Source organism: Alligator sinensis, unplaced genomic scaffold, assembly GCF_000455745.1.
Source record: "Alligator sinensis unplaced genomic scaffold, ASM45574v1 scaffold134_1, whole genome shotgun sequence".
NCBI lineage: Eukaryota > Metazoa > Chordata > Crocodylia > Alligatoridae > Alligator > Alligator sinensis.
This window is the reverse complement of record NW_005841920.1, coordinates 2,463,889-2,472,683: the sequence shown is the minus strand read 5'-3', so window position 1 is coordinate 2,472,683 and position 8,795 is coordinate 2,463,889. Positions and strand designations below refer to the sequence as shown.

General features: G+C 41.0%; 1 protein-coding gene across 1 annotated transcript in view; it reads left to right on the top strand.

Annotated features, from left to right (window-relative positions):
* Positions 1 to 8,795, top strand: part of LNX1 (ligand of numb-protein X 1) — a 99,252-nt gene that overhangs the window by 74,489 nt on the left and 15,968 nt on the right. The window contains exon 8 of the mRNA XM_006019016.3: positions 7,542 to 7,719. Coding sequence (XP_006019078.1) covers positions 7,542 to 7,719 — 178 coding nt within the window. The remainder of the gene's footprint in view (positions 1 to 7,541; positions 7,720 to 8,795) is intronic.

Below are 8,795 nucleotides of genomic sequence, written 5' to 3'. Positions count from 1 at the left end.
CAGGAATTGGCTCCAGTGGGCATGTACTGCATATATATCCGCACAGAACTTGGTCCAGACTACTTCCATCCCTTTCCACCCCGTGCTTTTTAACAAGTTACTTGATGTTATGTGTATTGACTTGACTCAGAAGTACCTCTGCAGTTTTAAGAAACATACATTTAACCAAACCATCCCTGTACTAAGCAAAATGGAGGAGGTACTGTGCCCTGTTTCCCTTATGCAGGATGAGTTCAGTATAGGTCACAACACGGACAGAAACCAACCCAACAAGGACCTTGTAAAAAGAACATGTTTTCAGGTGTTAATGAACATTATGGTTCCCAGTATTTGTAGGACAAGGCATGAACATTCAGTGGAAGGTTTAATTTTAGATGAGAGATTATTATTAGAAGCAGGATGGCTCAATGGCCTGGGACCTGTCACTGTTTCTGGCACTGAGCTGCTCAGTAGCCTTGGGAAAGTACTTCACCTCTATTTGTTCCCATCTTCAAAACAGACACAATTATCTTACCTAGTTTGTAAAGTGCTCTGTGATCCAGGTGTTATTTTTAGAGTAAGGAAAATGACAAAGAACATATACAGCCTCCATGGAGGAGACAGCAGTAGTGCATGGTTCATCCATCAAGTAGGTGGGCAGCCAGGCAGGTAGAATCCTGGCATTTAAGCATTTGTCTTCTTGAGGGTGAAAACTAAATATGTAACTTGAACTTAAACCAGGGGTGCTCAACCCCTGGCCTGTGGGTCAAATCTGGCCCTTGGCGCGGTGTCACCTGACACCTGGGGCTCCCATGGGAGGAAGATCCTGGCATGTGGAGCTGGGCAGGAGTGGCACATAGGGGTGGCATGGGGCCTGATCTGCCCTGCAGACTGCCTCCACATCATTCATTTGGCCTGCAGGGAAAAAACCTTGAGCACCATTGACTGAAACCACGTTAAGCCCTTGTATGGATGTTCTCATTCTGAGTACAAGTGGCTTTAATTCATTTTAGTTTAATTTGCTGTCCAAGCGAGTTACAAAAAACTGAATTAAAACCAGTTAATTATAAATAAATGTATCCAATGGAAGGTTCAACTTGTGCCCTTTTAACATTTACATTGTTCTAAATTCAGATTAATTTTCCTTGGTTGTTCCTCCGTAGAGAAACTTTAAAAGTGCAGTACATGGAAAGCAGAGCTACAGCTTATCCACCACCCTTAACGGAAGTCAGGAGAAATGGGAATAGGCAGAGGGAGATGTACAAAGGGTGCGTGCTGGGTGACAGCAAATATGATGGAATACCTAGAAGGTGATCTGTGCTAGAGCATAATCCAAAGCTCAGAGAGACAGCCCTCAGCGTACAGAGACAGCTAGAATAAGTCCTGCTTGCCAGGCAGCCAGCAGTGTCTTTATAGTCCAATTCTGCGGTCATCTAGGAGAAAAGGTTGGTCCCATATTTTATGCTGTTATAAGTATCAGAAATTATACTTCATGCCTGTGGTCCATCCTCTAGTATAAAGTTCACAAACATAATTCTTCTGTCATGCTATAGTGAGATTATAACCATATGTGCTGTCCAGAACAGCAGAGATGACACAAGTCAGCTACCAGCCTGCCATAAGAAAATGGCTAACTGATATTGCATCTGCAAGTCATTATTTGCTAATGAAATAATGATTTCAAGTCCCTCAGGGAGATCTCTGAATGTGACAGCAATTAACTTATATCACTACTGTATGATTCCTGAGCACCTGCTATGTCCAGTGTCCCTCTCACAATTCTGCCCATTGGAGATATCCATTCTATATCAAACTTCGAGCCCCTGTCTTCCTGTCCTGTACAGGAAGCAGCAGGAAGGCAATTCTTAGTTCATATGAAGTTGTTTGGAAGCTGTGGTGGCTTGTGGAATTTAGGGAACTATGTTTTTACTGCAGCTCTCCCCCTGGAACTAATGCCCCTTACTTTGTTGCTTTGACATGATTTTTGGGCTGATGTGAAGATTTTGCAGTGGCTATGTAATTAAAATCCAAGAGAACAGGCTGTGTTGCCCCACCTGCTCCACATGACTTCTACTGGTTTCTACCTTGCACAGCAAAAGGGGATCTCAGATTCTTTATTTTTTAATTCTCATCTAATGCAATTTCACTTAAGGAGCTGCTGTAGCTGCTTCTGTGGTGTTTCTGAGCTACTGACAATGAATAATTATTTGGGTATTTCTTGTTTGAAAAATAGGTTATCTAGCTGCACAGTGCAATACTTCTTTATGCTGAGTACTGAATAGTTAGAGTTGAGACTCAGTTCTGGTCTTGAGAATCATAGGAAGGCTGAGGGAAAGGGGCTGTAATGGAGAATGTTTCTGGGATTGCTGCAATTCTCCAAGCACTCAGCTCACTCTCTCTCTCATACCCCTGGCACTGTTTAGCTCTCAATTTTCTGAGAAGTAGAGCAACCACCATGATTCTGTCTGCCTTCTGGGTGTGCATGCACTCCTGTTTCCCTCAGCTGAATCCAGGTGCTTTCATGCCAGGTAACTAGAATCTAGCTGTTGCTGAGAAGGACCCCTTACAGGAATTCAGTAGACCAAACCATTCAAAAGTAGCCAATGAAACCCATGGGGTTGATTATTTGCAGTAACCATAATTCTTCACTGTAGTACCTTCACTCTTGTGGTGTTTGCTCTTCAGTCAGATATGAGAGCATCAGTCTGGGCTGTTTTGTCTTTAGCCTGAATTCTGTTCCACACACTCTTTTAATTCACTGTCTTTAAAATTCAGCTTGAGCTGCCATTAGAGAAGGTGTTGTTTGTTTTTTTTAACCAGACCCTAATTCAGGGCTTGCAGATCTGTGCAGTCTCCAAAACAGTGTGTGCTTCTGTTTAGATCTACTGTACATCTTGATTGTGGTTTGAAACCAAAGGAATTACCTTTAGGAGCGTGGTTTGCTGAAACTCTTTACTTGCTCTCAGTGAGCTTGCTATATTAAATGTAGCTATAATAGAGAAATTGTTAATTAACTTTAAGTATCAGTGATTTGAAGTCCAAGGTTTTCTTCTGTTTATTTCTTTCCTTCATTCCTTCCAAGGAGTGAATTTTAGTGTCATAGTTCCTGTCTGTGTCTCTGTTCTCCCCTGCATATCTGAAGAGTATAGGTGCTGAATTTTGCCTTCAAGTTTCCATGTTATTCAGTTTCAAGAATAAACTCCAGCCTTCAGCATTCTCCTTTATTGAATCATGGCTCAGAAACTTTTTTTGGCCAAGTCCTTGCCCTCATGACATCCTGCTTCCATCTGCAAAGAGATTTCTTTCAGAACAATGCCAATAGAAAAAGCAGGTCAGCCAGCCGAACAGTGATGAAGTAGAAAGGCAATCTGTGATTACCATGCCCTCTTCAGTGGGGTGGGAGTGAATTTTGCATATAGTGAGCTATATGATTGTTCATGTCCAGAATTGTTTTTAAGCTGTTCTCCCGTGTATAAAGATAAAGGGAATGTATAGTCAGAGTCATTGCCATTGCCTGGACCCAGAATAAAGAAGATGTCAGAAACACTCTTTAGTATGGCAAAGAGAACTATTAAAAAGTGTTTATAATACATAAATAGGCTGGATCCCACTCCTTTGAAGTCAGTGGGAGTTTTGCCATTGACTTCAGTGGGGGTATAGCACTGGCCTCTGATATATGACTTGTCTCTATATGATAACTACTTTCTGACTCCTGTTGTTTATTATACATTGTCCAATCCAGAAAACCTGCACCCATTGCCCTTGCTGCTCAGGGACATAATATTCTGTATCTGTATTAGTTGGTTAGCCTTCAGGTAGTATATCTTTTCCAAGTAGATTCAGCTGTGTCCATTGCCTGAGAGACACGCGTCAGGACTTTGTGGTTGTGATAGCTGCTATAAATATTTATTTCACAGTAAACTTAAAAAAAACAACAATGCAAGCTGTTAGGTTTTCACTGCCATGGCCTCCCAGGTCATTTCAAAATGATGAAAAAGGGCAGTTGTTTAGAAGAGAATGTATTAAAATGTATTGACTGATAAACATGGCCTTTTAACTGGTTTACTCATTATCAGTAATACCTCCATGAAAGCACTACATGTGTTTATTAAAAAGGCTTTCATTTCCTTTCATTGCTATCTTCCCCTCAGCTGAGCCTCCAAAATTCTCATCTACGATCATGTTAAAAATAAGATGCTGCAGGGAATCTTCAAGGGAAGCTGAATATTGCCGAATACTGTGTGTACAAAAGACGTTTTTTCATCATTCTTCATTGATCTGTAACATATGACAATTTGTTCCTGGGCATCGCTTTTAAAAGCTGATAATGTCTACGCTGTTTTTCAGAAATAAAACATAAACAATGTGTTTTATCAGTAACATGTAGATGTCCGAGCCAGAAAGAGCACAGCATAAATAACAAGGATGCTTTGAATTACAGGATATAATTAATATTTTGTTCCAAAATATGATTTCATTACAGCTTTTTTATTTTACTACAAAACAACTGTCCTCCTGTAGCAAACTAGTACTTAGTTTCCTTTATAATGGGCCATTTTCAGTGAAAAATCAATCCATCATCAAGGTGGAAGAACAACTTTACATAAAAAGTTGAAGCAGGGTTGGAGTCATTAGAGCTTTGTGTGTTTAACATGAAAAAATATGTCAAAGTTTTGCAGGAATTAAATCCCCTTCCTAAAGCCATAACACCAAATTTTCTGACACCGTGTTCCATTCCAGTCAGAGGTACTAGGGTACAGAGTGTCCAAAACTACTACTATCTTTGCAACTACTGTCCCCATGAATGAAGAAGGGAGCATTTTCAGTGGAATTTCATTATTTTATTTTCTTGGAATGAAACATCATCAATTTGCAGTTTTCTCTACTTATTTTATGCATGAAATATGATTTGGGAGTTGTTTTGTTTTGTTTTGTTGGTTTGATTGCATAACTGGAGAACTCTTGAGATGAATTTATGTAATTATAGTCTTGTCATTCCAATCGTGCCTTTCATAAGAAAAGTTCTGTTAATAATACGCATATTTGAGCCCATCTTCCATTTATCTGCAAACTTCCCATTGGAGTTGTTCCCTCTTTATCCCTCCTTCCACACAAATCTCTTGGTGCTGTCTTTCCTCACAGTTCATTTTAGCTATTGCGAAACAGGCATAGATTTGACTGCTCTGTTTTCTGTGCTGTTGGCCAGGGAGTTGAAGTGGAATGTCTTGCTTGAATTTTACGTAGCTGGAATGAGATTTGCATAACCATGGGTGAGATTTATAGATTATTTTGCGTATTAGGGGTGTGAGGTCATGTGTGTGAATGGCGAAATCTTTTTTTAGTATGGCTTAATGCATTTGAAATGCTGTGCTACTCCTGCTTTAGAGGGTGGAAGAAAATCCCAGGCATATGAAATATTTAGGGAAGTTAAAGTTGTTCAGTAATGTTTCACTCTAGATCGTTTTTGCTCAATCCTTGTTTCTTTTGTAAGCATGAAGTATTCCATAGGGATTGGGAGCGCTGACATATTCAGGTTACAGAAGGAGGAAGAAGTTCTATTTGGACACTGGGAAGATGCTCTGTCCCTAGTGTTACATTCTAGAGCCTGTTACCTTTTGTTCCTCCAACATCTGATGTTTATACTTATTTGCGTCACCTGTATTTAAGGGCTAGGGACAGAAATTACATATAAGAAATTATCATTAAGTGATCGGAAACTGGTTCAAATCTGTAACACAACGGAAGTTCAGTGCACATAAAGTGCTTTCAAAATGGCCAAAACCGGTTTCAGATAAACCTGGATAGATGTAGTATCAGACAACTGATTTAGGTTAAATCAGTTTATTGAACTTCTGTCCTACAGTCCCCCAGCATCCTGGGTTGCTTTTCAGCTCCCCTGCAAACCCCACCTTTCAGGGTAACCAGGCTAGTCTTAGCCAAAGCTGTCTGCTCCTGCTGAGCAGGGAGGCATGTTCTAGTGCTCCCTGGTTTCTAGCCTGGGCCACTGCAGGCATGTAGCAACATTTCCAGAATGAAAATTGAATGTCTGTTCACTTGCTTATCAGTTCAATCTACACAGCTTAGACTAATTTGTGAAGATTGAACTGATTCAGCCTTGGGCTTTTTAACTGTCTGTACTTAGCCAAGAAGCATAAACAAACGAGGCAACATGTGGATGACTTCTCTAGTAACATGTGGATAACTTTTCCTATTGTAAGAAAAAGATGAATGACCTCATAAATTTCATATGGCCGTCTCAGAGATTTGATCTTTTAAAATCAGGAATGAATGAATTACTCCAGAAGCCGCTGACACTTCATGCAATAAAAGTCCTTATTATTCTGAATTAAATTCACATTCTCTCCTCCGATTTCTACCAGAACATTCTATGGAAGCATATATATATGGAGGCCCTAGAGCATGCCTCCCTGCTTGGCTGGAGCTTACAGCTTGGGCCAAGGCTAGCCCACCCACCCTGCAAGGAGGGGTTTGCTGGGGAGGTCAAAAGCATCCTGGGATTCTGGGGGAGTGTGAGTTAACTTGAATCTGGAGGCGATGTGGGACAGAAGTTCAATAAACTGATTTAACCTATGTCTGATACTACATCCATCCAGGTTTATCTCAGACTGGTTTCAGCCATTTTGAAAGCGGTTTACATGCACTGAACTTCTGTTGTGCTACAGATTTGAACCAGTTTCCAATCACTTTACCAACTTATGTGTAATTTCTGTCCCTAGCCTTTGACTGTCTATGCTTAGCCGAGGTGTCTGACTTTATCCACCCAAGTGTGGAATGCTTTGGTTATAGCTCCAACATTGTAGAAGCCTATACAATGCATTTACAGGCAGTCCTCACCTTAGGACGTTTCGAGTTACAACGTTTCACACTTACAACGTTTATAAATTGACACCCTGTTTCAACTTTATGACATCAGTTTTAACTTTACAATGCTTGATCTGACGCGATCCCACACCAGTGAACAAGTTTGCTGTGTCGCCCATTTCCCTGGATAACATCTCTCCAAACTTCCTGGGATGCTTTCTTTAAGAAAGCAGACAAGACTCCAGAAAAACCTGTAGCCAAGACTCCTGAGAAGACTCCAGCCAAGAACCCTTCAAAAAGTCTGGCAAAAGTCACCTCAAAGAAGTCCTTCAAAATCAATATGGTTTCTATTTACAATATAAATACATTAATGTATCTATGTTACTCATGTATAATTGATTGAGTACAAAATTCTGGGTTATTTTTGGTGAAAATAGGGTATTGGGCCTTCATTCAGGAACCAATCTCCTATTTATAACATTGTTTCCTATGGGAAAATTGGTTCCGAGTTACGTTTTGACATAAGACTCGGTTTTCACAAACCAATTGTGTCATAATCCGAGGACTGCCTGTACTTATATTCGCCACCTGCACAGAAAGGTGTGAGCTTCAGTGACTGTCAGGTGCTTTGATATCATTGTAGAACTGCCTGTTAATTTCCATTAAAGATGATAAATGATAATGCTGTCAGAGGGCTATACATTTATGCTGCACTTATGCCTGCTCTTTGGCCCCCACAGAATGTCCTTCATGCTGTCACCTGTCATGAGAAGGTCATGGTTGTGCGGAAAGATCACACAGAGTCACTAGGAATGACTGTCGCAGGTGGAGCATCTAACAGGGAATGGGATTTACCTGTCTATGTGATAAGTGTTGAACCTGGAGGAGTCATCAACAGAGATGGCAGGATAAAGACAGGTAAGGCCAGTGGGATTGGGTCAATGCAAAGCCCTCTGCTTAAGAATACAAGAATCACAAAAGGCTGTCATGTCCTGTAGAGTTCAGTATCCATGTGGGTTTCTGTCAAATAGAAGGGAGCAAAAAGCCTTGGAGGTGTTTTTAAAAAGACAGGGTCCTTGATAGAAATTGTTGGATACTTGCAGATAGGAGTCCCCAGGAACAGTGTGTCAGTTAGCTCCTTAAAAGAACCTTATTTCAGCCACTGTGGGAACATCTCTGTGTCATCTTACATCTGTACCAGTAGTGTAGAAATGAGACACGTTGAAGTGAATGAGAGAGTAACACACTCTCCCAACTCCAAAGAAGCTGATAAAGTTAATCAAGAAGATCACAAAATCATAGAAAAGTAGGTCTGGAAGGGACCTCAGAAAATCATCTACTCTAACCCACAGTAGAGTGTTGCCTGTCTTGCTAAGCTTCCATTCTGCTTGGGTTTCTGGGAACCCAGCTCTCCCACTTCCTGAGCAAGTGCTCTTGCCAGTAGGCTGTTAGAGAGCAGAGTCCTATTCCTCCTCCCTGCTAAGCAACTAGACAATCCTGGGTGGCTCCTAGGTCTCCACATTCAGTGTGCTGGAAGCCTAAATGCCTAACCCCTGTCTCTGAGGATCAAATACCTGGGGCAAAAGAACACTCAAGTGGAGGTACCTTGGAGGTTCATGGGGGTGTAGCTAAAAAATTGTAGAAATTCTACTACAATTGCTGTCCTCAGTTCTGGACATCTCAAGGAGAAAACCTACACCCTCATAACTCTATGTTTGAAATTCAGATTGAAAACATACCTGAATATAACAATATAGCATCAATTAGAGGTGAACTTTGTAGATCTTACGACTCCTGTAAAGTAGGCAGCCTACACATTATCCCTATATTAGAGACAGCAAAACTCTGGCATGATTAGCTTGTGGAGGTCATAGAAGTAGTCTGCATCCTGGAGAAGATCCAAGTTTTAGTGCCTTAGGGCATGATCTGTCCTATTTGTGCTGCTTGTGAGTGCAGAGGCGACTAGGATGGCCTTAAATATGCAGCTGAAGATT